Source organism: Sporobolomyces salmoneus (assembly GCF_050403485.1).
Source record: "Sporobolomyces salmoneus JCM6883 DNA, S_salmoneus_JCM6883_v1_ctg14, whole genome shotgun sequence".
Lineage (NCBI taxonomy): Eukaryota > Fungi > Basidiomycota > Microbotryomycetes > Sporidiobolales > Sporidiobolaceae > Sporobolomyces > Sporobolomyces salmoneus.
The window spans coordinates 70438-93621 of record NW_027481149.1 but is presented as its reverse complement, the minus strand read 5'-3'; the positions used below and the strand labels follow the sequence as shown (position 1 = coordinate 93621).

Below are 23184 nucleotides of genomic sequence, written 5' to 3'. Positions count from 1 at the left end.
AAAGCGGTGTGAGATCAAGGAGGCTAGAAGCTACACTGGCAGATTATTCGTGTTTTCGTAAGGAAAGAAAGACAAAAGATTAGCGAAGATATGGATAAGAAGAGTGGTGATACAACAGAATGAGGACGATGAGGGTCTCAACGAATGAGAAGTAAATGATCACAGAGCGTACAGATTGATTAGAAGAACGTCTAAGTAGTTGAAGTAGATTAAAGTAGTTTTCGTTTTGTTGGAAGTCGAGCTCATGCGAGTTCCTTGATCCTGATGACAGCCCCTGCACCATCCTTCGCCTCCTTCTCACTGAACGCTAACCTCGCATCCGCAAACGAATAAACCTGATCGACTTTCGCCCTCAAGGCTCCAGCTTCGACCGCCTCTCGAACCTTGTCGAGCAAATCCCTGACGGCTTCACGTTCGTCGACTTCGTGTGACGCGAGCCAGTAATGGACCGATTTCTTGTCCTTCTTGAAGAAGGTTCGTCGTAGGGAACGGAGAGAGGTTTGATAGGATGAGGGAGGGGCGGAGGAGGAATCGGAACCGAGAGAGTCTCCGGCAGTAGTGACGAAACTTCCGGAGTTGTGGAGGATACGTCTCGAGGCGTCGTAGACTGAACCAAAAGCGAGAGAAATCTCAGCTCAGAGTCGGAGGAAGGTCAAGAAGCGAGAGAAAGAGTGGAAACTCACGACGACGACCTCCAATCGTATCAATCACGACATCGAACGATCCTTCGTGTAATCCATTGATCGCCGCGAGTGGTTCATCTCGAACAACATCGGTCGCTCCCGCCTCTCGACAGAGCGAGTCGCTGTCGATGACTGACATGGGAATTTGAGCGACGACCCAGAGATCTCGGTTCGAGGCTCCTCCGCTCGGTCGAAGGTATTTCGCGAGTTGGAGACAGAGGTATCCGATCCCCTGATGAGCGTTGAGCACGAGAATCTGCACGCAAAGAGATGAAGTCAGCGAATGAGAGACTGAGGGAAACGTTCGCTCTTCACTCACCTTTGATCCCTTTGGTAGCTCCTTTGCGTACGTTTCCATGACTTGCATCGCGGCGACAGCGTCTGCGGGAAGGGCCGCGATTTGATCCATTGTGTGATCGTCGACCGGAGGAGCGAGAGAAACGTTGTCGCGATCGAGAGTGACGAGAGCAGCAAGAGTGGAAGACTGCGAGAACATTCGTCAGCATTGTCGTCTTTCAGAGGTCCGGGAAGATTATCGACTCACCTTTTTGAGCGTTGTTAAACCCCAGACTAGATCTCCCTTCTTTACTTTCGAGACACTTTCTCCCCTCGCGAGGACCTTTCCATACACCGCTCGTCCAGGAACATACCCCGCACCGGATGTCGTGTTCGCCGTCGACCAAGTCTTCTCGATATCCCAACGATCGAGTCCGACCGCGATTGATTCGACGAGAACTTCGTCGCTTCGAAGTCGTTTGTGTTGCGAAGTAACGTCGAGGCGTTCGTAGAGGAGGTCGAGGGAAGGGTCGAAACGACGGGTCGAACTCGTGTTCGCGTTCGAGGAAGATCGGAAGAGGGAGAAACGTTTCGAAGTCTTTTTCGCGACGTCGAGGCGAGGCGAAATCGCGAGCGAGGACATTTCGACATCGGCAGATGGAGGGAGGTAGCTCGAGAGGGGTCGGCTCGAGAGTCGTCCTGAACTGAGAGAGGCGGCTCGGGAGGGAGGTTGGGAGGATGAAGCAAAGATCGGAGCGGCAGGAGGAGGGGGACGTCGTTCTTGCGTACCAGCACCGACGATAGATGCGGGTCGAGAAGGAGGGCGGGAGACAGGCGAGTAGTTGATTGAACTGGGTCGAGACGACCTCCTTTCCTCGGAGTTCGATCTCGCTGTCGAAGATTGCAGCGCATTGCCAGAGGTCGAAACCGACAGAGAAGACCGTCGAGCCGGGTTCTTCGAAGGACGAACGGGTGAGAGTTGAGGGGCGCTCATCATTGAAATTTGAGATCCTCCGTAACTCGAATTGGCGTCATCGTCCGTTCTTCGATTCGCCGAGAGGTGAGACGAAGGTCCATCCCGTTGAGCGAGGGCTTCTCGAAGTGATGAGGTACGACTTGGAGCTGAATAGTAACGAGACGAAGGCGTGTAAACTGGTTCCGTGCGACGAGGAGCGGGTTCGGGTTCGGGTTCTTCTCGGACTGCCTTGCTCGAAGCGAGAGGAGGTTGAAGTAATTTGCTCAACCCCTTCAACTTCTTCGATCCGGTCGTGTCGGTGCTGTGAACTGAAGATGGTCGGGAAGAAGTGCGAGAGACTGGAGTCGTCGAAAGCGAAGTCGTTCGTTGAAGGGACGAGATGCTGGAGGGACCCATCGGCGCGAGATCCATCGAGCGCGAACGCCGATGAGTCGATCCAGAGTTGGACGAATGTGTCGATGTTGATCTCTCGAGAGATCCATTTGGGGAGGGAGATAGGCCGCGAGGAGGAGAGACCAAAGTTCCATCTTGACCAACTTTCTTCGGTAACCAAGCTGGGAACGAAGGAACTGGAGGTTCTTCTTCTTCGGCGACGTCGGGCAACCCGTACATTGGACTTTTCCTCGTTCTCAAACTTCCAACACTCCTCGGTCGATTCATGTTTGGTCGATTCGCAGTCTTTTGTTCTTGCGCTCGGAGTTGCAGGACGGTCCAATGAGGCGGAGGAGTGAGCTTCTTCTTGTTCGAAGGAGGAATCCGAGGTTGAAGAGTTTCGATCGGTTCGCCCAAAGCTCGAATCCGTTGAAGCCAATCGGGAACGTCGACACTCGCCGCGGTCGTGCTGTCGACTTGAGAGACCGAAGTCATCGAGGAAGCGTAGGAAGGGGATTCACTTTGATCGTCGGAGGCGAGGGATGAAGCGGCGGGAGTCGAAGCGGAACGACGAGGTGCCGAGGAGGAGCGGATCACCTCGTACGTCGGTTCCTCCTTCCCATCCACGTTTGCCTCGTTCTGTTGCGACTCTTCAGCGTTAGCAGGAACTTCAGGGGCCGAGGAGATCGAGTCTCTGGGTTGTTCCTCCTCCTCCTCCTGTTCTTCTTCCGGAGTTGCTTGTTGGATCGGGGCGAGCATGGGAGCACCTTCGACGACCCTATCGTCTTCCTCTTCCGACTCAGACAAATCGACTGCTCCTTTGATACCAGCTCTCGATTGATCCGATTCGGTTCTCGTGAGTTTGAGTCGAGGAACTGAAGGTTTCTCGTTGAGTGTGACGGGACTCGGAGGGTGACCGTCGTTCGCAGTCATGAACGACATGTTGTCTGATTCGGTATGGGATCGAACGTTTGCTTCGGGAACGGTGGTCGAGTCGGACGACGGCGAGTCTTCTTTCGAAGTTCCGGCGATTGCGAAGAATTCATCGACAGAGTAGAATCTCTTTGGAGCTTCCTCTTCGTCAGCAGCGGATGAAGGCTACGATGGGCAAGGTTTGTCAGGGGCAAGTAGCAGAAGCGAACGGGAGAACAACTCACATCTTGTTCTGCGGGAGGTGTTTGTTCTTCCTGAACTACTGGTTCACTCGTAGTTGCGAGAACAGTCTCCGGTGAAGTGTAAGCTTTGCGGGGTAGAGCTTTGCCGGCATCGATACTGAGAGGAGAAGCGAGATTTGGATGGGATTGAACGGGAGTGACAGGACCGGAAGAAGGAGCGGAAGAAGCCGAAGAAGTGAGAGAGGGTGCGTGTTCGTCTGAGGCGTGTCGGAGAGGGGATTTCGAACGACCAGGCCTCGAAGAAATGGGTGCGACGGATGAAGGGCGAGATGAAGAAGCGGAAGTCGAGATGGGAGCAGAGGCGTATCGGCGACTCGTTTGTTGATGATCGAAACTCGACGAGATAGATGGGAGATTGTCGTAGTTGCGTCGAGATGATTGCGATTGAGAGAGGGACTGGGATGATTGAGATTGAGAAGTTGCTGCGTTTGCGCTTTGAGTTCGATTCCTTCTCGAAGACGACGACGCTGATTCGGTCGAAGGTCTCCCTACTGCTTCGACGGCTTGCAAGATGTCCCTCGAGCTCGACCTCGTCCTCCTGTGATCACCGTTCGGCAAAGACATAGTGCTCCTCAACGATTCTCGTCCCGTACTTCTTTCTGATCTGATGCTTCCTCCGTCGTCACTCCTCAACCTCTCACTCCGTAGACTCATCGTCGAGTCCCTGTTCGGTTTACTCGCTCCAATCGATCTCCCTACGACTGAAGGAGTGTATAAACTCTTCGCTCCTCCCGTCAACCCTTTCCTCCCTCCAAAGTTACTCCATTCCCACTGCCCGTTGACCCATGCTGGACCCGTACTCGCTTGAGATTCAGAGTTGTAAGAGTTGAAAGATCCACTAGATCGGATCGAACTAGGTCCGCGTCGATAACTTGACGAGGCCGACCCAGCGTATTGAGAGTTCGGTCGCGACTGTCCATCTTGGTACAGAGACTGGTAGGACCTCGTAGGCTCGCGTAAGAGCGTCTGCTTGATCGAAGGCATCTCCTCTACCTCGAAAGTCGGGTTAAATTCGAAATTACGAGTTGACCTTGTTTTCCTTGTCTGAACGTCGACGTCGAGGAACGGGGGCGGAAGAGGAAGGACTATTCGAGGTCGATGTAGCCTCTTGACGCTTGTCGAGGACGCGTAAACTTTGTTGGGTTCGAGTCGGGTGGAAGGGAGATGGAAACGGTCACTTTTTCAAAACTTTGAAGTTCGAGGCGATCGAAATTCATCGTCACTGTGTTTCAGAATTTCCCCCTAAAACTTGCAACCGATTTTCAACGATCTAGAACGTGGTCGACGTTCGCAGATCGACCTTGGAACTTGAGCTTGAGCTCGAAAACAGTTCCGTTTCTCTCTCTCTCTCTCTCTTTGCCAACTTTGAACTTGCTCTCCTCAACTTGCAGACTCGGCCACCCCTTGCTTTGAACCTTCTCTACAGTACAGCATCCGAAGAATCTAAGTATCTACCTTTGCATCCATCGTCGCGAACACGAAGAGCTATCCCTTCACTGCTTCCTCGTCGATTTGTCCAATCTTGTTCATCTCCATTGCCATTTGAGCTCGAAATTCTGCCCTCGTTTCTCCCGGGAGCGTCTGAGATTCGTTTCTACTACTTCGACGGCGACGAATTTCCTCGGTTCCTCCGACGACTCGACGGAATACTGCAGGGAGTTTGACGACAGTCGCAGACGAGGAGGATTGGAATTTCGATTCGATGCTAACGTAACGAGAGCGTTCGAGGTCAGTCAAGGAGACCGAGTACGAGTAGGAAAGGACTCACTCTTCGAGAGAACTACCGATCGTTTCAGGCATGACCAAAGTTGCGACGAGAACAGCGAAGAGCGAGAGTAGGCCATAAGTCCAGTACGGACCCGAGTTCGTCGTGAGGAACGAAGGACCAGTCATAGCGACGACGAAGTTTGTCTGTCGAGGTGTCAAGGAGAGTCAGCTAGCCAATCCGCTACAGAAGATGGAATCGCTCACAGCTTGGTTCGTGGCTTGCGAGAAGCTCGAAGCAGCTGCCCTTGTCCGAGATGGTTGGATCTCTGAGCTATAGAGTCCTGAGTCGGGAAGTGGGATGAAATGAGCTGCGAACGAAAAACCGCTGAGCTCAGACAGATTGCGACTCACGCACAACGAGTGCCCAAGACGCGCTGAACGCCGCGGCAAGGACTTCAATCAGGATGATGATGAACCACCTTCCGCCTCCTTTGTTCGCTCCTGAAGCGTACATCACTCCGAGCAAGATTTGACTGCCCGCCACGACGGCTCCGCCATAGATAAATAGTGGTCGTCGTCCTACTTTGTCGATATATGTCGAAGCGATGATAGTCGTGATCACCAAAATGATTCCTGTTCAGAGTGAGCTCGAGTCAGTTCTCCATCCCTCCATTCAGCTCTTACATACCGGAAAGACTCACCTGTTACTCCCGATGCGATGAAAGAAGCCGTTGAAGGATCGAGTCCAGCTTGAGTAAAGAGTAGAGGGGCGAAGAATAAAACGAAGTCTATTCCTGACAGTTGCTGCATGACGTCTGCGGTCGACGAATGTAAGTCAGTCTCATCTTCGAACCCTCGGACCAAGGTAGAGAATACATACTGAGGAAAATACCGAGAAAAGTTCGGCGCCGAACGTCCTTTTTCCAGATTCGCAAGAACGCTGCTCGACGACTTCCTACGACCGGAGGACCGGCGTTGAGGAGGTCCCTTCGTTCTTGAGGATTCGAATCACCGACGAGAGCGTCGAGTACTTGTTCGGCTTCGTCCCGGCGACCGATGAGGAGGAGCCAGCGGGGAGAGTGAGGGAGGAATGGAGCGGAAAAGACGACAATGAGAGAGACGAGAGTCGAGATGGCGAAGGGCAACCTCCAAGAGAGCGAAGAGGCGATTTTGACAGAGCCTGCGAACGGAGGAGTCAGTCGTGAGCGCGATGAGTGAAAGGACGAGACTCACCGTAACAAGAGAAGAAACCGATCGCGATCGCACTCGAGATGAACAACTGACACAACAGCATGTTCTTCCCTCTGCTATGAGGAGGTGAGATCTCTGCGATGTACACAGTGACCGTGCTCAAGAATAGGCCCTCTCCTACTCCTGCTATACATCTTGCGACGAAAAGGACCGCCAGATACGGAGGACAAGCGCACGAGATCGCACTCCCGACGGCGAAGATTCCGGATCCGAGTGCAATCGTGTACTTGCGCGAGATCTTGTCGGCGCAAGCTCCAGCGAAAACGCCGGAGAAGGCACTCGGGAGAAGGATGATAGCAACCACGAGACCTCGGATTACTTCATCGATCTCGCCAAAGTACTCGATGAAGCTCTGCGGGAACGAAGGGCAACGTCAGCTGTCGAAGGTGGAAGAAAACGGGAAAATAGGATGAAAAGCGTCGGAGCTTACCTCCATCGTCGTGATTGAACCGATCGTTCCAGTGTCGAATCCGAACAGACTGTAGAGATAGACCGAATCAGCGAGGGAATACGGGCTGCATAAGAGAGGATGACTTACAAAGCACAAAGCGAGGCGATAAGCACGCTCCTCAATACGACACCTCTCGGAGACATGATGCTCTAGTCTTTTGTTCGATCGAGTCTGCGTCAAGGAAATGAGTTCGAAGAGGGCAGAAGAGTGCTGGAGAGAGGTGGACGGAAGTTGAATGGGACAAGGGGAGCGAACCGGTCAAAAGGCGTATTAACAGAAATTTTGCGCCGAATCGGACCGGTGTACGAAGCAGCGACCGCTCGGCGGGAAGCCGCGGTTACAGCTCGACGTTGAAAAGTGATTTCCAGAACTGAGAATCAACGACTTACAGAAAGAACGATTTGCGAGTGCGAGAAAGGGAGACTCTTCCAGAGAGAGAGAGAGAACGGGGGAGACAAAGCAAAGGGGTGGATAACGACGTAGAACGTGACGGGTAGTGTAGAACGAAAAGGTATAAAGTCGAGAAGATTCGGAAAACGAGGCGCAGAGATTGCGTTGCGAGAACCAGCCTGAGGGACGAATCAGCTGGGTCAATACGACGCGACTTCCGAGACTAGGAGACTCGGTAATCGGAGAACTCACCATGTCAAAAGCCGAAACGAGACGACTCATTCATGGTTTCTGAGCATTTCGCAGGGATTGATAGGGACAAATCGACCGTCCGGGGTTGCGGCAGGCGCGAAGAGAACACTGTTGTTCGTGGAAGTGTTGACGGCGGGGTAAGCAGGGGTCGAAACTTGCGTCGAAATCTGAACTTTCCAACCCGCAATCGCTTCTTCTAACAACCCATTCACTTCGACGGTCTTTCCGATTTTCGTACGTCCTGATTCCTTCCAAACGTTGACGAATTTCTCAACTTCTTTCCTGATGCCTTCTCCTCCTTTCGATTCAATCTCTTCGAGCGACCAAGAACGAGAATCGACTTCTCCCTCGAGTTGACGGTAACACCAGCTAATCTCGTCAGGAATCGTCCAGGTGACCTCGGGATGAAGACATCGCGCGAGGTAAGATCGAGTTAGGATCCATTCGTTGTCTGGATCGAGAGGAGTTTTCGCAAGGTAACGAATTTCGCCGAAGTCGCGTTCGAGAGCAATGATTCGAGAGAGCGTAGAGGACGGAAGTGAAGACGATGGGTGGAACGTTTTGGAAAGATCGTAGATGAAGCGAGAATAGTAGCTGAAAGAAGCCCTGTGTTTGCGAATTTCCTTTCGAACTTCTTCGAGAGAGGGCGAAGGAGAAATGAGGGCGTTCGAGTAGTGAAGATACATCGTCTGGATGTCTCGAGACGCACGCTTGGCGTATTTCCGATGCGGGAAGAAGATGCGAGGACTGGTTACTTGAACGACGCCGCTCCCAGTCGAGAACTTCTCCTGCCAGATCTTCGAAATACCGCTGTTGAGGGTTTCGCCGAAAGTGTTGAGAAGTCTCCAACTTTCGATCGAGTTGTTGAAGCGTACGAAGGCGGCATGATGATCCTCTGAACATTCCGAAGCGTTCCAATCGACTTTACCGTTGACGACACGAGGGAAGGTAGTATCGGTGGGAGAAGCAGAGTGAAGCGCATCAGCGTGAAGAACGATGAGGGCGACCTAGCGGTAGATGCAAAGGTAACTTCAGTTGCGACCTCGAGAATAGGAGAGAAGAGAGAGTCACGTAGTCAGACTTGGCAGCTTCGAGTATCCCCATTTCCTGGAGTAGACGAAGAATAGGGACTCTCGTATCGTTGATGCCGAGTTCGGGATCGGTGTTCGAGGGAAGCCAGGAGAGACGAACGAGCAGAGGGGCTACGAGAACGGTGTAATCACTGTGAAAGAGCTATGAGCATTTCTCCAGCGGAGCGACGAGGAGGAGTGTAAGCACACGTCTTCATCGAGATGCGACTCTCCTTGTCATGCTTCGCATCAGCAGCTTCAAGGTCGACTTCAAGTTGATTCTGGAAGACTTGAAAATCATCCTTTGCCTTCTGGACGTATTCGGGACTCCTGAGTTTCTCCATCTGTCGCTTCACGTTGTCCTTTCGTCTGAACGCTACCCTACGTCCCAACAAATCATCTTCACAGCTCTTGCTCATTTCCACCCTGAAATTATAATCGTGATCGTCATCTACTTCTGGAGCTTCGAGTTCGCTATTCACCTCTGCTACTACGTTCACCAATTCCAGACTTGCTAGACCGGCTTCGACATTGATCTGGTCTGCCTCGGAAGAGGAGTTGTTGTTCGTAGATGAAAGAGACGAGGCCATCAATTCAGACTCGTGGGAAGCGGTAGTCGATAGCTTGATGTTTGCAGGCCTTCACTGCTTGAGTTTCAGGTGTCTGTGCGAGTCGGCGAGGTGAAGGTGTGAAGAGAGAGTGAGCAAGCTCCGAGCTCTGAGCCGGCCCGAGAGAGTACTTCGATAGTTTTCATCCGTTGTCTGCGGGCGGCCTTGCGAGCTTCTCTGAAGATCTCGACTCGGTATCGTCATGCAAATTGCAGTGCAAGCGGAGACGATTTCTTCGTTTCGGCCAGGAAGGGAGAAACAAGAAGCGAACGGGCAAGGATGGAACACTGCAAACTGTCAAGATAGTCATGGATTGACAGAGGGGTGAGCGAGACAAAAGAGCAGAAGAAAGGCGAGGGAGAATCCGGAACGAAAAGTGGACAGACACAAAACTTGCAAGAACATTCGAGAGACAAAGACGTGACAGCAGTGCGGCAATAAACGACGAGGGAACCCACTTCATTAGAGTGACTGTCCGAGGGCAATCGAGTCAGTACTCAGAGAGGTGACAGAGGCAAGACGAAGAGGGACTCACGATATCTAAGCAGAGAACGATCCCTTGAGAGGCAACTTGCGACTCGAGGTACCGACAGAGACCTTAAACTCTCCTTTGGGAAGCATCCATCCTTGTTTCGTAACGTCCCAGACCGAGAGATCCTTGTTGCGGAGTTCGAAGGTGACAGTCTTCGATTCTCCAGGTTGAAGGAACGGTTTCTCGAATCCTCGAAGGTTGCAAACAGGCATCTTGTTCGGGGTCGCCTCGGGGTAGGTGAGGTAGAGCTGCAAAGTGGCGAGAGTCGAGAAGATTCAGCACGGCTACTCTTTCGCAAATTCGGAAGAGAGAGTGAACTCACTTGGGCTACCTCAGCTCCTGCGACTTTACCGGTGTTCTTGACGACCGCGGTGACGGTGTGCGAGATGTCGTAGAGTCCCTTGCAGGTTTCGTTCTTGCCGTCTTTGAAGAACTTCTCGTTCGTTTCCGAAACGGCAGCTCGTCCAGCTTTCGAAGTCGATTTGATCGAGAGTTTGGACATGTTAAAGCTGTGTAGGGATGATTGTCAGCGGAATGAGACGAACAAGGTGGGCAGATAGCGAGACAATCTCAATCAGAGACTCACGTCGTGTAACTCATTCCATATCCGAATTCGTAAAGGGGAGTCGTGTTTTGCTGATCAACTGTTCGAGTTGATCTCGTCCTATCAGTTGATGTCCTCGAGCAAGAGAGACGTGAAGAAGGAAAGACGAACAGTACTTGTAATCGATGAATACACCTTCGGAAAAGGCCGTCTCGGGGAACGCCTTGACGGATCCATTGTAGTAAGCGGCCAAGTCGTAATCTTCGAATTCCTTTGCGATCGTGAACGGTAGCTTTCCGGAAGGGTTGACGTCGCCGAAGAGAACGTCTGCGAGAGCGTGTCCAGCTTCTTGACCAGGTAAATGACTGAAGACGACGCTCGAGATGTTGGGATGAGAGATGAAAGGCATGTTGACGGGACCGGGTGCTGAGATGCAAACGACGACGTCGGAGTGCCTTGCTGCGACGTATTCGATGAGCTCGTTGCCGCCATTGATGAGCTAGAAGAGAAGAGAGAGAGAAAAGATCAGCTTTCTCAAACAGCCTTCAGCCGGTGAAAACGAGACTTACATCGAGGTTCTCTCGATCGTACCCTTCCATCGCGACGGCTGTGACGAAGACTAGAACCTTCTTCTCTTCGGGATAGGCGAGACGACCGTCGAGGTAGACAGTAGAGAGGCCTCCTGGAAGACTTCCAGCTCCTTCAGTTGCGTTACTGTCAAATCGAGAGGAGGAGTCAGCAACTTCGTACGATCGGGCTTTGAGCGTCTTGTGACTCTTACTCGCTGTAGTCTGAATAGTCGCGATGGAGGTGGATCAGTTCACAATCAGAGTCGTTGAGAGGGTGCAGAGAAGTTACTCACAGCCATCGACGAAAGTGAAGTCGTCCATCTCCCGGGCTCGTTCCTGGATCCCTTGGAGAGGAGTGACGACATAGGGTGCTGGTGATCCTCCAGATCCGAAGCCGTTCGTGATCGCTCCGACGTATGGCGCGTCTGGGGTGTAGAAGAAGATCGAAGCCGCTTGATTCGAGATAATGCCGTAACGTCCCTCACCGGCGGCAGAACCGACCAAGAGGATCGAACGAGGGTTTGCGATAGGGAGACCAACAGTGGGAGACGAGGTGCGATTGTTCTTGAGGAGAGTGATCGAAGAAGTGGAAATCTTGCGGATGACCTCGTTGTGTTTCTTGTTCGTGACGATTCGGGAGAAGTTGACCTCTGGGAGCTTGTCTTGATTGAGGGCGAAGTAAGGGGTCAGAACTCGAACGATTTTGTCGTCGAGAATATCGCTAGGCAGAGTTCCGTTTTGAATCGGTGCTCGAAGGTTGTCCCCCCAGATTGAAGGACCTGAACCAGCTTCGACGAAGTCGAGTCCTGCTAACGCTGATTCGACAGTGTTGTGTGCCGATCCCCAGTCGGACCTGTTAAAGTAATGTTCGTTAGCGCTCTGATCGCAAACTCAGAGAAGCGAGAAACTTTGACGAACAGGATGAAGCCTTTGAATCCGAGCTCCTCCTTCAACAGCGTCTTCAAACTATATGGATCCTCGCTGGCGAGCGTTCCGTTCAATTTGTTATAACTGTGTATGAAAACGATACTGTCAGTTCGTTCGAACGACAATTGTCCAGTTTTGACGAGACTTGAAGGGAAGAGGGAGAGCGAAGGGATTGGACTGCTCACCTTGCCATGATTGCTCCAGCTCCAGCTCGAACCGCCTCGGCGAAGGGATAGATGTAGAGCTCATGAGCGGTCGCATCGTCGATGTTGGAGGAGATCGTTTGTGTTTGATTCGACGGGAAGTATCCTCCCACATTACTCCCAATTCTCGCGAGCTCCTGTTCGTTTCCGAACCAATGTTTAACGAGCCCCGTTACGCCTTGACTTTGGATCCCCGCGATAGATTCACGAATCGCTTCGCCCGAAAGAAACGGGTCCGGAGAGAAGTTCTCAAAATTGCGACCGCCGAGGACCGAACTGTGGCAACAAGAAAGAAGTCAATCGAAGAGTCAGCCGCCGAGGTGAGTGCACGGGAGAGGAAGTTCGAAAGAGAAACCGAGAACGTTTCTCGTTTCTCTTCGTTCCCGATTACTCGTGTCTCTTTGCTCTCGGAGAGTGAGGGAAAAGACTCACCGTCCCATCGGGCCGACGACTAGCGAGAGAGGCGTATGGATTCCGACATCCCTGAACTCCTTTCCCATCGTCTTGGCTCGTTCGTACATCAGGTCGCGGTCGAAAGTCGCAGCAACGGTGACTTGAGCTGGGAATTGAGACGAGAATCGCGAATTGATACCCGTTGGACCGTCACTGAAGCATATGGACGGAATGTCGAACCGAGAGATTGCGTGAGTCTGGCCTGAACAGACGATCCCTTGCGTCCTGAATTCGCTGAAGTTGATTTTTTCGTCAAAGGTCATTTGAGCCTACTCTCGGGATAGCGTCAGTTTCAGCGATCGACGAGTCATCTGGGTCAAGGGACTTACGACGATGGACCTTGCTTTCTCGATCGCAGCTGACCATGCGATTGAGTTCGAGTCATCGTTGTTTCGTTGAGCGACGGGTGAGGCGAGTACGCCTGCGAGGGCGGAGAGGAGGAGGGCGCCTTTCAGAAGCATGTCGTTGGCGTTGGAAAGTGTACGAGAAAGAAAAGGGAGAGAAAGAGCGAAGACGACGGCGTGGGAGACCTTGAGATTTTGAACCGGCGAAGAAACTTCCGCGATTCATTACGGCCGAATGAATGGAAAGTCGTGCAATGTCAATACGCCGATGCGCTAGGGCCTTGGCATCCACACGGTTTCGAAAGAAGGGAGTGATCGAGTAACCGGGTCGTGGGGAGTCGATGAAAGAAAAGGGGAATCTATTACCCGGGTCGGAGATGGTCACCCGCATCCGCGCAAGCCCATTAGGCGTAGAAACGAAGCAAATCCATTCGAGTGAAGGAGAAGGCGATCAGAGCGACGGAAGGTGTAGAAAGAAGAGAAGAAAGAGACCGGAGATTCTTTGACATTGACCTCACCACCGCTCGCGCCGCTCGAACATGGGTCACACTCGCCCCAGATACAACGAAAAGGGTAGACAAGTCACCAGACAGACCGGCAAGAAGAGAAAGCTCCAGGAAGTTCAGCTTGACGATTCGAATGCAGAAATACTTGATGAAGAAGTTAGGAAGAAGAGAAGAGCAGAAGTGAGTCTCGATACCATTGTACACTCTTGAGATCTGTATGGGCTACCCAGGAGAGCGTCAGACCTCACAGAGGTCGCTGGAGGTGGCAGGAAGAAATGAAAAAATGATGAAGTCTCATAACGGAGCATTGGCAGCAAGGGGACACGAGGCGACTGTCACAGGGGCGTTATGCTGCTCCTGTTGAACTAGGCGACATTCGAGAGAAGCGCTTGAGGCACTTGTAGCTGATCCTTTTCTCGCTCAACTCAGCTCCTCGCTGCTAGATCTGCCGCAGACCTGCCGAAAATGTCCAGCAAGAAGAAGAAACGACTAGACAACTACATCAACGCCAAGCTCAAGAAAGAAGAGCGAAAAGAACTGATTGCTTCTCTCGCGTTCGTCTCATTCTTCCACTTTTCCTCCTTCTCCTCGGGCTCACTCAAGTCTGAACTCTCTTCGACTGTGACAGTCAAACACAAACCCAGAACCTCGACTTCAAGTCATCAGCTACTCTAGGATCGAAACAGTTCAGGACGCAAGCCGACAAATTGAAACATTCCGCCTCGGTCGAAGACGGTCGACGGTCCAGAGCTCGTAAGATTCTCGACAAAGCGACGGCAGGAAAGAGTAACCTCAGTGACGAAGATGACCAGGACGAGATGGAGGAAGATGGTGAGGAAGACGATGCGATGGAGACTCCGTTGGAAAGGGAAATAGTTCGACCGAATCAAGCTCTCGCATTGAGCACGGCGAATGGCAACTCGACGAAGAAACCTCCTCCATTTAACGCATCCGGTTCTCTCGGCGTGCAAGAAGCAGCTCCGATCGCTTCGACTTCGAAAAGCTCCGAATCTCTCCCTGCAACTTCGAAGCCCGCCGCAGTAGGAAGTGGTCTCGCAGCAGGAGCGACTGTCACGGTAGTCAAACGACAGAAGAAGGAACGAGGGAGAATGAGAGAACTCATTGGTGCAGTTGGAAAAGGAAAGGGAAAGGGAAAAGCGAAGGAGGTCGAAAGTGAGGAGGAGAGTGATTTCGACAGTTCAGATGCAGGGTCAGATGAAGATGAAGAAGAAGATAATGAGGAAGGTGGAGAGAGTGAAGCGGAATCTTGGCACGGAATCGACGGTGAGGAAGGAGGAGGAGACGAGGCGAATGTAAATCCGGCGGGCGAAGGATCGGGCAGCGAAGAAGGTTCAGAAGAGGACGAAGAGGAGGAAATCGAGGAAGGAACGAATCGACCGAAACGCGAGAAAGGCTCGTTCCAAGCTTGGGCGGAAACTCAAGTTCTCGAAGCCGCCGGTCTCGAAGGCGAAGAACCTCAACATCCGATCGACGACGCTGACGGAACGTACAAGCCTTTACTCCCTGCTGGATCCGGGTTCAAGAACAAGCCAGATCCTGAAGGAATCACTGGACCTCTCGGAGCAACGATTCCGAAGAACGAACTCCCGACTCTTCCACCTCAACGGACGACGAACATTACCGTCGAACGAACGGAAGAGATCTCTGCAGCGAGGCTGGAGTTGCCGATCGTGAAAGAGGAAGATCGGATCATGGAGGCGATTAGAGGAAACGCAGTGACAGTCTTGTGCGGAGAGACTGGTTCAGGAAAGACTACTCAGATTGGACAGTTCTTGTGGGAAGCCGGATTCGGTGACTCTTCAAGCGGTGAGTTTCTCATCTTCATCTTCCTGCTCAAGTCAAATCTGACTCGTTCTCACTGTAGACAACCCTGGAATGGTCGCAATTACTCAACCTCGACGAGTCGCCGCCTTGTCGACCTCTCAACGAGTACGAGAAGAACTCTGCCTACCCGCAAACACTTCCCTCGTCGCTCATCGAATTCGATACTCGTCGACCGCTTCTCCCAATACGAAACTCGTCTTCATGACTGATGGTGTCCTCCTTCGAGAACTCGCTGCGGACTTCCTCCTAAGCAGATACAGCGTCGTCGTCATTGATGAAGCTCACGAGCGAGGAGTCAACACGGATGTTTTGATCGGAGTTTTGAGTCGAGTTGCGAAATTGAGGGAATCTCAATGGAAAAGTGGAAAGAAGGGAGCCAAGGTACTCTCCGATCTCTCTCTATCCGACTGTACTAGATACTGACTCGGTTCCGTTGCAGCCACTTCGACTGATCATCATGTCTGCAACCCTCCGAGTTTCCGACTTCTCCGAAAACCCTACCCTCTTCCCTCATCCTCCTCCCGTCCTTCACGTCACTGCTCGTCAACATCCCGTCACGATCCATTTCTCTCGTAAAACTCAACACGATTACATCAATCAAGCGTACAAAAAAGTCTCCCGAATTCACACTCGACTTCCAGCGGGAGGTGTTCTCGTATTCTGTACTGGTCAGAACGAGATCGTTTCGCTCGTCAAGAAGTTGGAGAAGAAGTTTGGACCGAAAGCGATTGCGGCGAGGAAGGAACGATTGAAGCAAGCTGCGATGAGATCAAAGTTTGGACGGTCGAGAACGGATGAGGATGAGGAAGCTCTCGACGAGGAAGTAGCGAAGAAGTTGAACGGAAAAGCTGATAGTGAGTGACTCGCTCAGCCAGGGACCCGTTGATGCGCGCTGACATTCGGTCGATTCGATAGTTGGAGACGATCTCGAAGTTGAAGAAGTTGAACTCGGCGAGGACAAAGATTTGGCTGCGGATGTCGATGACGGAGTCTACAATGACGACGATGAAGATGCTCTTGAGTCGGACGACGAGGAAGAAGATCACGCGCTCAAGGGACTCGATTTGGAGGAAGATAGTGAAGGTGAGTCGTTTCTCTCCCGTTCCCCCTCACTCTCCTCCTTCGTACTGATCCACTGGTTGCGAGATAGAACCCCTTCACATCCTCCCTCTGTACTCGTTACTGCCGACCGAGAAACAGATGAAGGTTTTCGAGGAACCTCCCGAGGGACATCGACTCGTCGTGATTGCGACGAACGTTGCTGAGACTGCGATCACGATCCCGAACATCAAATACGTCGTCGATACAGGTCGAGCGAAAGAGGTGAGCACATCTCTCTCCCAGTCCGCTCGAAACGGAAAACTGACTTTCTCTCTCGCTCTCAGAGGAAATACGATCAAAACTCGGGAATTCAATCCTTCGAAATCGACTGGATCTCGAAAGCTTCCGCCGCCCAACGAGCCGGTCGAGCAGGACGTACCGGTCCCGGACACTGTTATCGACTCTACTCTTCCGCCGTTTTCGAAAACCATTTCGAACAACACACGAAACCCGAAATCCTACGAATGCCGATCGAAGGAATCGTCCTCACGATGAAGAGTATGAACATTGATTCAGTCGCGAATTTCCCTTTCCCAACTCCTCCCGATCGAGACAGTCTTCGACGAGCCGAGAAAACTCTCGTCAATCTTGGAGCGCTCGAAGCGGTCGATACGGGTTCGAAAGTCGGAGGAAAGATAACGGATCTAGGTCGATCAATGGCGTTGTTCCCTCTTTCACCTCGGTTCTCAAAGATGATCGTTACGGGTCAACAACACGGTTGTCTCCCTTACGTGATCGCCGTCGTTTGCGCTCTCTCCGTCGGGGATCCTTTCCTTCGAGCCGCAAATATCGGAGACGACGAAGACGAAACTCCCGATCTCGAGGAGGAAAAGTCTCTCTCGGCGGCGGAAATTCGACACATTCGAGATCCGGAGATTCGAGCGAAGGAGGAAAGGAAAGTGATTCGTAAAGCGTTCTTCCAGACTCAACAACGACACGCTGTACTCGGGAAAGGGATGAGTGATGTGTTCAAGATGCTCAGTGTTGTCGGAGCTTACGAGTATGAAGGAGGGAAAGATTCATTCTGCGAGGCAAACTTTGTTCGAATCAAGGTGAGCTATCTCCTTCTTTCTCTCTCTCTCTCTCTGAGTTTCAAGATGCTGAATGTACTCTGTCGATTTCTTAACGTAGGCGATGCAAGAAATTCACAAGTTGAGAATGCAAATCTCTCGAATCGTTCAATCGACTTTCCCTGGAATCGACGCTGGATTCGTTCCGAAACTCTCTCCTCCCAACGAGACTCAAGTATGTCAAGCGTCTCTTCTCTTGGATGTCTCGAATCGTTCGCTGACTCTCACTGCATCACGTAGCTCAAAGTACTTCGACAATTGATCACTTCAGCCTTCATCGACCAAATCGCGATCCGCAAAGACATCGCCGACAAATCCTCTTCCGTCTCTTACCACAAAGTTGCCTCTACCCGAGGAATCCCCTACCGGACGTTCGGGATCGAAGAAGATCTCTTCGTTCACCCATCTTCGAACTTATTCCATGGTGCTCCTCCCGAATTCCTCGTCTTCCAAGAATTACATCGTACTCATAAAGTTTGGCTCAAGTGTGAGCTCCCTCTCTCCCTTGACATTGGAGGTCGTTCGAGTTGCTGATCCCTTCGGTTGGTGTGGGTTAGCTTTAACGAAAATCAACCCAGCTTGGATCCCCGTCCTCGGTCGACCAATGTGTACATTCAGTAAACCTCTCGAAACTCCCTCTCAAACCCTCGCTTCAAAAGCCGCCACCACCGCAGTTGCCGCTCAATCAGGTGGAGGAGAAGAAGAGAGAAAGATTTTCGTGGTACCGAGGTTTGGACCTGGGACTGGGATCGAATTGAAACCGGTACAGATGACGCAGAGGAAAGTTAACGGGAGATGGATCTTGGTATAGACTTCGACTCAACTTAGAACAGGTAAATCCAGATCGACTCGAGTTGAGAACCCACTTTCTCCATTCGATTGACGAGAGAGAGCGAGAGAGAAGAACTCTTCACAACTCTTCCTGGTTCGTACGGGCTGCACTTGATAGTTTCTGTAGCTTGAGATCACACACACCAGGTGGAGTGAGTACCGAACCGAGTGTGTTCACTCGAGACAAACAAGGACAACGAAAATTTCAACTTTCTCCCCTGGTCTCTTTGCCGCTCTCTCTTCTCTCTTTCCCCTCTTCTTCACATCCTCCTCGTCTCAACTTCACCAGACCAGACCAGGACCTGATTCAAGCAATTCGTAACCATGTCTGAATGGGGTAAGTGCACAGTTCCCCTTCTCCCTCGTCCCATTCATCAAAATCGAAGCTGATGGAAGTTCTCCTCCCTCTCTCTTGCCCCCTCTCTCTCTCGACTCATGATGAATAGAAATCACACCAACCGAACAACCAGGAGATACTAGTATCCCTGCATCTGCTTGGGGATTCGGAGGAGGAGAAACGAATGACGACTCTTCTCAAGGAGGAGGAGGACAAGGCGTCGAAGACGATTACGGAGTTTCCGGTACGAACGACTCTAGTGGATGGGGTACGGGTACGGGAGAACAATCCCAAGGAGGAGGGAATAACGATGGATGGGGAACTGGAACTGGAGGAGATAATTACGGACAAGAAGAGAGTGATAATTCGTATGGAGGTAACGGCTATGAGGGAGGACGAGGAGAAGGGGGATATAGGGGAAGGGGAAGGGGAGGAGGATCATTTGGAGGAAGAGGAAGGGGTGATCGAGGTGAGTCATTTCGACGTTTTTTTTTTTCTTCTTCGCAAGAGACTTGATTTGAGCTCATGAAAGTCTGAGAAAGGTGATGGAGGTTGGCCAGGAGCAAGGGAATACGATAATCCTCCTCATGGTGGAGGAGATCGTTACGGCAACGGAAATGGGAATGGGAACGGTAAGATCTCTCAAGTCTTCGAAACGAAAGGGAAAAGTCTGACTTTCTCTCTCTCTCTCTCTTTTTCTAGATTACTCGGGAGGATACGGAGGAGGAGGTCGTGGTGAATTCGATGGAGGATACTCGTCGCGCGGTGGGATGGGAGGTGACTTTGGAAGTCGAGGTGGATTCGGCGGTGGGCGAGGAAGTTTCGGAGGAGGAAACTCGGGTGGTTTCCCTCCTCGTCGTGAGCGTAGTACGTCTCTCCATCTTCTCTCCATCTTCTCTCATTCGTCACTGTATCTCTGACCGTCGACGGCATTGTCAGGCAACTTTGACATGGGAGTTACTCCTCCCGACTGGTCCAAGCTCTCTCTCCCTGACTTCGACCGAGACTTCTACAAGGAACACTCGAAAGTCGCTGAACGTACTCAAGAAGAAGTCGAAGAATGGCGTACGAAACACTCGGTCACGGTCGATTCAGGAGACGCTCCGAAACCAGTTTTGACTTGGGGAGAAACGAAATTACCAAAGTCAGTTCCTTCCTCCGTTCAGTAGTCGCTGTCTCTTTCGCGCGAAAACTGATTGGGATGGGTCCTGTCTAGATACGTTCTCGAAGAGTATGTGATTGAAAAGGGTTACAAAGCTCCGACGACGATTCAATGTCAATCGATTCCGATGGCTCTTTCCGGTCGTGATTTGATGTCAGTCTTCTCTCTCTCTCTATCTCTCTCCACGAGTCTGAAACTGACAACTCACATTGACTCTGACTGATAGTGCCATCTCTGAAACTGGATCGGGTAAAACTCTCGCTTACGCCGCTCCCGCGATGGTTCATATCGCCGCTCAACCTCCCACCGCTCCTCACGAGGGACCCAGTGAGTTACTCCTCTCACTCATCCATGTGATCAAGACGTAACTGACGCCATGAGTGATCGTAGTCGCTTTGATTCTCGCTCCGACTCGTGAACTCGCGACTCAAATCCTTCGAGAATGTCAAGCGCTCGGAAAAGGTGGAAACGTTCGTTCTGCCTGTGCTTACGGAGGTACGCTCTCCCCCCTCTCATCCTTTCGAGTCTGTCTGCTGATGAGGGTAGTTTTGTGCGTACAGGAGTTCCTCGTTCTGAACAATTGATGGAAATTCGTAAAGGAGTCGACATTTTGATCGCTACCCCAGGTCGAATCATCGATTACCTTTCGGCTGGAGACGTCACGCTCGAACGAGTCACGTTCTTCGTCTTGGATGAAGCCGATAGGATGATTTCGTTGGGATTCGAGAAGGAAGTGAAACAAATTTGTTCAATGATTCGTCCTGATCGTCAAACTCTCATGTAAGTACCCTCTACATCTCTCTTACTCCCTCGTTGAAAGCGTGTTGACTGACTGACCGGTCTCGTTGATGGATGAATGATTCACTCGTTTCGATGATTTCCAGGTTCAGCGCAACTTTCCCCCCTGAAGTTCGTTCGATCGCGAGAGAATTCTACAGAGACGCAATCACGGTTCATCTCGGGTTGGACGTACTCACGGCTTGTTCAAACATTGATCAACGAGTCGAAATTCATCGCAACTTTGGTCAGAAAATCAAACGGTAAGAAATCAACTTCCTACTTTCTCCTTTCTCTCTCCTCTCGTTCCTCTCTCTCCTCGTCTCTCCCTCTTTCCTCCTCCTCCCATTCCCTCGCCCCTCTCGTCTCTCTCTGCGTCTATCCTCGGAGTGGTCAAAGCTGACGAGTGAGTTTTGATCTCTCTCTAGTTTGCATCAAGTCCTCGTCGATGAAGTCGCTCCAGTCGAAGGCAAAGCCCTCATTTTCGTCAACAAGAAAGTTACCGCTACTGAAGTAACGGATTACTTAAGACAAAACGCGATCGAAGCGATTTCTCTCCATGGTGATAAACGTCAAGAAGAACGTTAGTTCTCCCTCTCTTCTTCCCTCTCTCGCCCTTCTCTCTGGCTCTCTCGACGTCGATGGAACGCTGACATGACTCTCGAGCTGGGACCGATGACGGGTAATGATAGGTGATTTCGCCCTGTCCGAGTTCCGAGCCGGTACGATCCCAGTCCTCGTCGCTTCGGCCGTCGCCGAACGTGGACTCGACATTCCCGACGTTACGATCGTGATCAATTTCGATTGTCCTCAAGATGCGAGTTCTTATGTCCATCGAATTGGACGTACGGGGAGAGCGGGCAAGAAAGGGAAAGCGTTGACGTTCTTTGGGATGAGGGATAATGGTAAGTAGTCCCTTCAACCCTCTCTCTCACCAGGAACTGAGCTGATGCATGACGGGTGAGGGGCTGTAGAGGGAGCTTCACAAATCATTCAAGTCTTGGGATCGAACGAAGTTGAAGTTCCGGAAGATTTACAAGAATTAGCTCAAGGTACTCTCCCTCTTTCCCCTTGCTTCTCCCTGACTTCTCTCTCTCAGAGTCACAGTAGAGATACTGACGAGAGATTGACCCTGATGGAATAGGCTACGGTTCCTCTTCACTCCCATACTCTTCCGCTCCCGAATTCGGAGAAGATCAAGTCGTTGACAATTCCTCGTTCGAACCTATTGTCGATACCTGGGGTTCTTCTGGAGATGCTACCACCACTGAAGGTCCTACTGGTGATCGTACTCCCGACGGTTGGGAAGTACCCACCTCTTCTTCCGCCGAATCGACCGAGGAAGTCGAGAAAGGAGTTGCGGGACTCAGTGTTGAAGGTTGGAACGTCCCTACTCAACAACAAGAGGGAGGAGGAAACGAGGGAGAGGGACATGAAGGAGAGGAAGGGAATGATGATTCGAGGACTGTGATTGATTCGGCTAGTACTTCGTTCGAAAAAGGAGAGAATGCAGCAGGAGGAGGAGGAGAGAAACTTGTGAACCTCTACTAAGTCGAGGGGGATCGAGGTGAAAGTGAGGGAGGGAGGATTGGAAGATGGTATTGAGGTGGGAACGAAGGAAGGAAGAAGAAAAACAAAAGGTTGGAAAAAAAGGTTTTTGATTGATTCTCGTTATTTTCGTTTCGTTTCGTTTCGTTTCGTTTCCTTTTCTAGTTTTCGCAACAAAAGTCTGTGACTGAACCCAATTTTATTCGCTGTTTACTTTCTCTCTCTCACTCTCACTCTCGCGGTCTCAGTCGCTGAGCTGTTTTTCGTCTCTTCGAAGGAGAGTTATTGGCGAAATGAATCGAAGTCTTGCAGTTTTGTTACAACTTTTGGGGTATAGAAAAAGCGAGAAGAACCGAGGGAAGGTGTATTACTGTCGTTGTTTAATCACGACTACGAGCGAGCGATAAAGATCGTCAGTCTCAGAGCAATGGATAAAACGAGACAGAAACGATGAAACATGATTTACTCTTGTTATCTTTTTGCCATTGCGCGAAATTCCGTTCCTATACCCATCGCGCATCACTCATCTTTTGAGTCAATAACTGATTGTACGCCTCGAAGAGGAGAAAGATACGAGAGAGTACTCACCTTTTTCTTATGTTCATTCATCAACGTTTCCAAAATCCCTTTCAACTGTTCCTCTCATCGTCTCACCGTAATCAGCTTCCTTCTCTCACTCTTCACTCTAAAGGGAATCTCGAGAGTCGTAAGGAGTAAGAAGTAGGAGAGAACGTTACGTTACCTGTTCAGTTTGACCCTCTAATTGAGGTAAAACCTCTTTAACAGTCCTTTCGACGAGTACTCCCCCGACTAATCGGAAACATTTTCGATCCGGTTCTGATTCGTACGCTTCTTTCAGGGTCGCTCCTACCAATCTGTCCGAAGTCAAAGACGAGGGTGTTCAGCTAGAGAGAGGGAGACGGGAAAGGGAGGGAGAAGGGAAACGAACACATGTTCTTCTAGTTCGCGTTCGAGTTCGGTGATTTTCTATGCAAGGGGACGACGACTATTTAGCTAGAACCTGAGACCGGAGCAACAAGGAGGAGGAGAGAACTCACTTGAACGAGCGATTGAAGTTCCGTTTGAGTTCGTCGGAATTGAGCTGCTAGTTCTACTCCGTTCCCATCCTAATCAGTACGAATCCCTCGAGAGGTTCGATAGGTAGCTTACCTTGTTCATTCGGGGTTTGTTGGGATGACATCGTGAGGTTTGAAGATCAAGAGA

General features: G+C 51.2%; 7 protein-coding genes across 7 annotated transcripts; 2 read left to right on the top strand and 5 right to left on the bottom strand.

The window, feature by feature from the left end:
- Positions 1 to 242: 242 nt before the first annotated feature.
- On the bottom strand, positions 243 to 4466 carry JCM6883_000376 (uncharacterized protein; the record flags this gene model as incomplete). The annotated part of the gene is made up of 5 exons (XM_076631038.1): positions 243 to 607; positions 684 to 939; positions 1003 to 1167; positions 1228 to 3405; positions 3465 to 4466. 5 exons carry the CDS (start codon positions 4464 to 4466, stop codon positions 243 to 245), a joined length of 3966 nt encoding a protein of 1321 aa, XP_076488906.1.
- Positions 4467 to 4967: 501 nt separating this feature from the next.
- On the bottom strand, positions 4968 to 7034 carry JCM6883_000375 (uncharacterized protein; the record flags this gene model as incomplete). Its single annotated transcript, XM_076631037.1, has 9 exons — positions 4968 to 5187; positions 5251 to 5393; positions 5454 to 5530; positions 5601 to 5822; positions 5891 to 6004; positions 6070 to 6369; positions 6423 to 6792; positions 6871 to 6919; positions 6979 to 7034. 9 exons carry the CDS (start codon positions 7032 to 7034, stop codon positions 4968 to 4970), a joined length of 1551 nt encoding a protein of 516 aa, XP_076488905.1.
- Positions 7035 to 7559: 525 nt separating this feature from the next.
- Positions 7560 to 9193, bottom strand: JCM6883_000374 (uncharacterized protein; the record flags this gene model as incomplete). Its single annotated transcript, XM_076631036.1, has 3 exons — positions 7560 to 8540; positions 8605 to 8755; positions 8814 to 9193. The coding sequence occupies 3 exons, from the start codon at positions 9191 to 9193 to the stop codon at positions 7560 to 7562; spliced, it is 1512 nt and encodes a 503-aa protein (XP_076488904.1).
- A 558-nt stretch (positions 9194 to 9751) lies between these two features.
- Positions 9752 to 12900, bottom strand: JCM6883_000373 (beta-glucosidase; the record flags this gene model as incomplete). Its single annotated transcript, XM_076631035.1, has 11 exons — positions 9752 to 9991; positions 10066 to 10252; positions 10330 to 10387; positions 10459 to 10786; positions 10857 to 11001; positions 11069 to 11078; positions 11150 to 11709; positions 11775 to 11867; positions 11969 to 12262; positions 12419 to 12708; positions 12769 to 12900. The coding sequence occupies 11 exons, from the start codon at positions 12898 to 12900 to the stop codon at positions 9752 to 9754; spliced, it is 2337 nt and encodes a 778-aa protein (XP_076488903.1).
- Positions 12901 to 13322: 422 nt separating this feature from the next.
- Positions 13323 to 18116, top strand: ECM16 (ATP-dependent RNA helicase ECM16; the record flags this gene model as incomplete). Its single annotated transcript, XM_076631034.1, has 11 exons — positions 13323 to 13469; positions 13719 to 13843; positions 13918 to 15116; positions 15175 to 15515; positions 15574 to 15988; positions 16050 to 16217; positions 16285 to 16457; positions 16520 to 17287; positions 17367 to 17480; positions 17546 to 17792; positions 17863 to 18116. 11 exons carry the CDS (start codon positions 13323 to 13325, stop codon positions 18114 to 18116), a joined length of 3951 nt encoding a protein of 1316 aa, XP_076488902.1.
- A 344-nt stretch (positions 18117 to 18460) lies between these two features.
- JCM6883_000371 (uncharacterized protein) lies at positions 18461 to 21963 on the top strand (the record flags this gene model as incomplete). The annotated part of the gene is made up of 14 exons (XM_076631033.1): positions 18461 to 18473; positions 18583 to 18942; positions 19016 to 19105; positions 19176 to 19340; positions 19413 to 19617; positions 19690 to 19788; positions 19862 to 19962; positions 20026 to 20130; positions 20196 to 20415; positions 20520 to 20675; positions 20841 to 20995; positions 21105 to 21317; positions 21387 to 21464; positions 21557 to 21963. The coding sequence occupies 14 exons, from the start codon at positions 18461 to 18463 to the stop codon at positions 21961 to 21963; spliced, it is 2367 nt and encodes a 788-aa protein (XP_076488901.1).
- Positions 21964 to 22327: 364 nt separating this feature from the next.
- Positions 22328 to 23161, bottom strand: GIM4 (tubulin-binding prefolding complex subunit GIM4; the record flags this gene model as incomplete). Its single annotated transcript, XM_076631032.1, has 7 exons — positions 22328 to 22350; positions 22427 to 22463; positions 22549 to 22593; positions 22703 to 22835; positions 22910 to 22947; positions 23019 to 23071; positions 23131 to 23161. 7 exons carry the CDS (start codon positions 23159 to 23161, stop codon positions 22328 to 22330), a joined length of 360 nt encoding a protein of 119 aa, XP_076488900.1.
- Between the last annotated feature and the right edge of the window lie 23 nt (positions 23162 to 23184).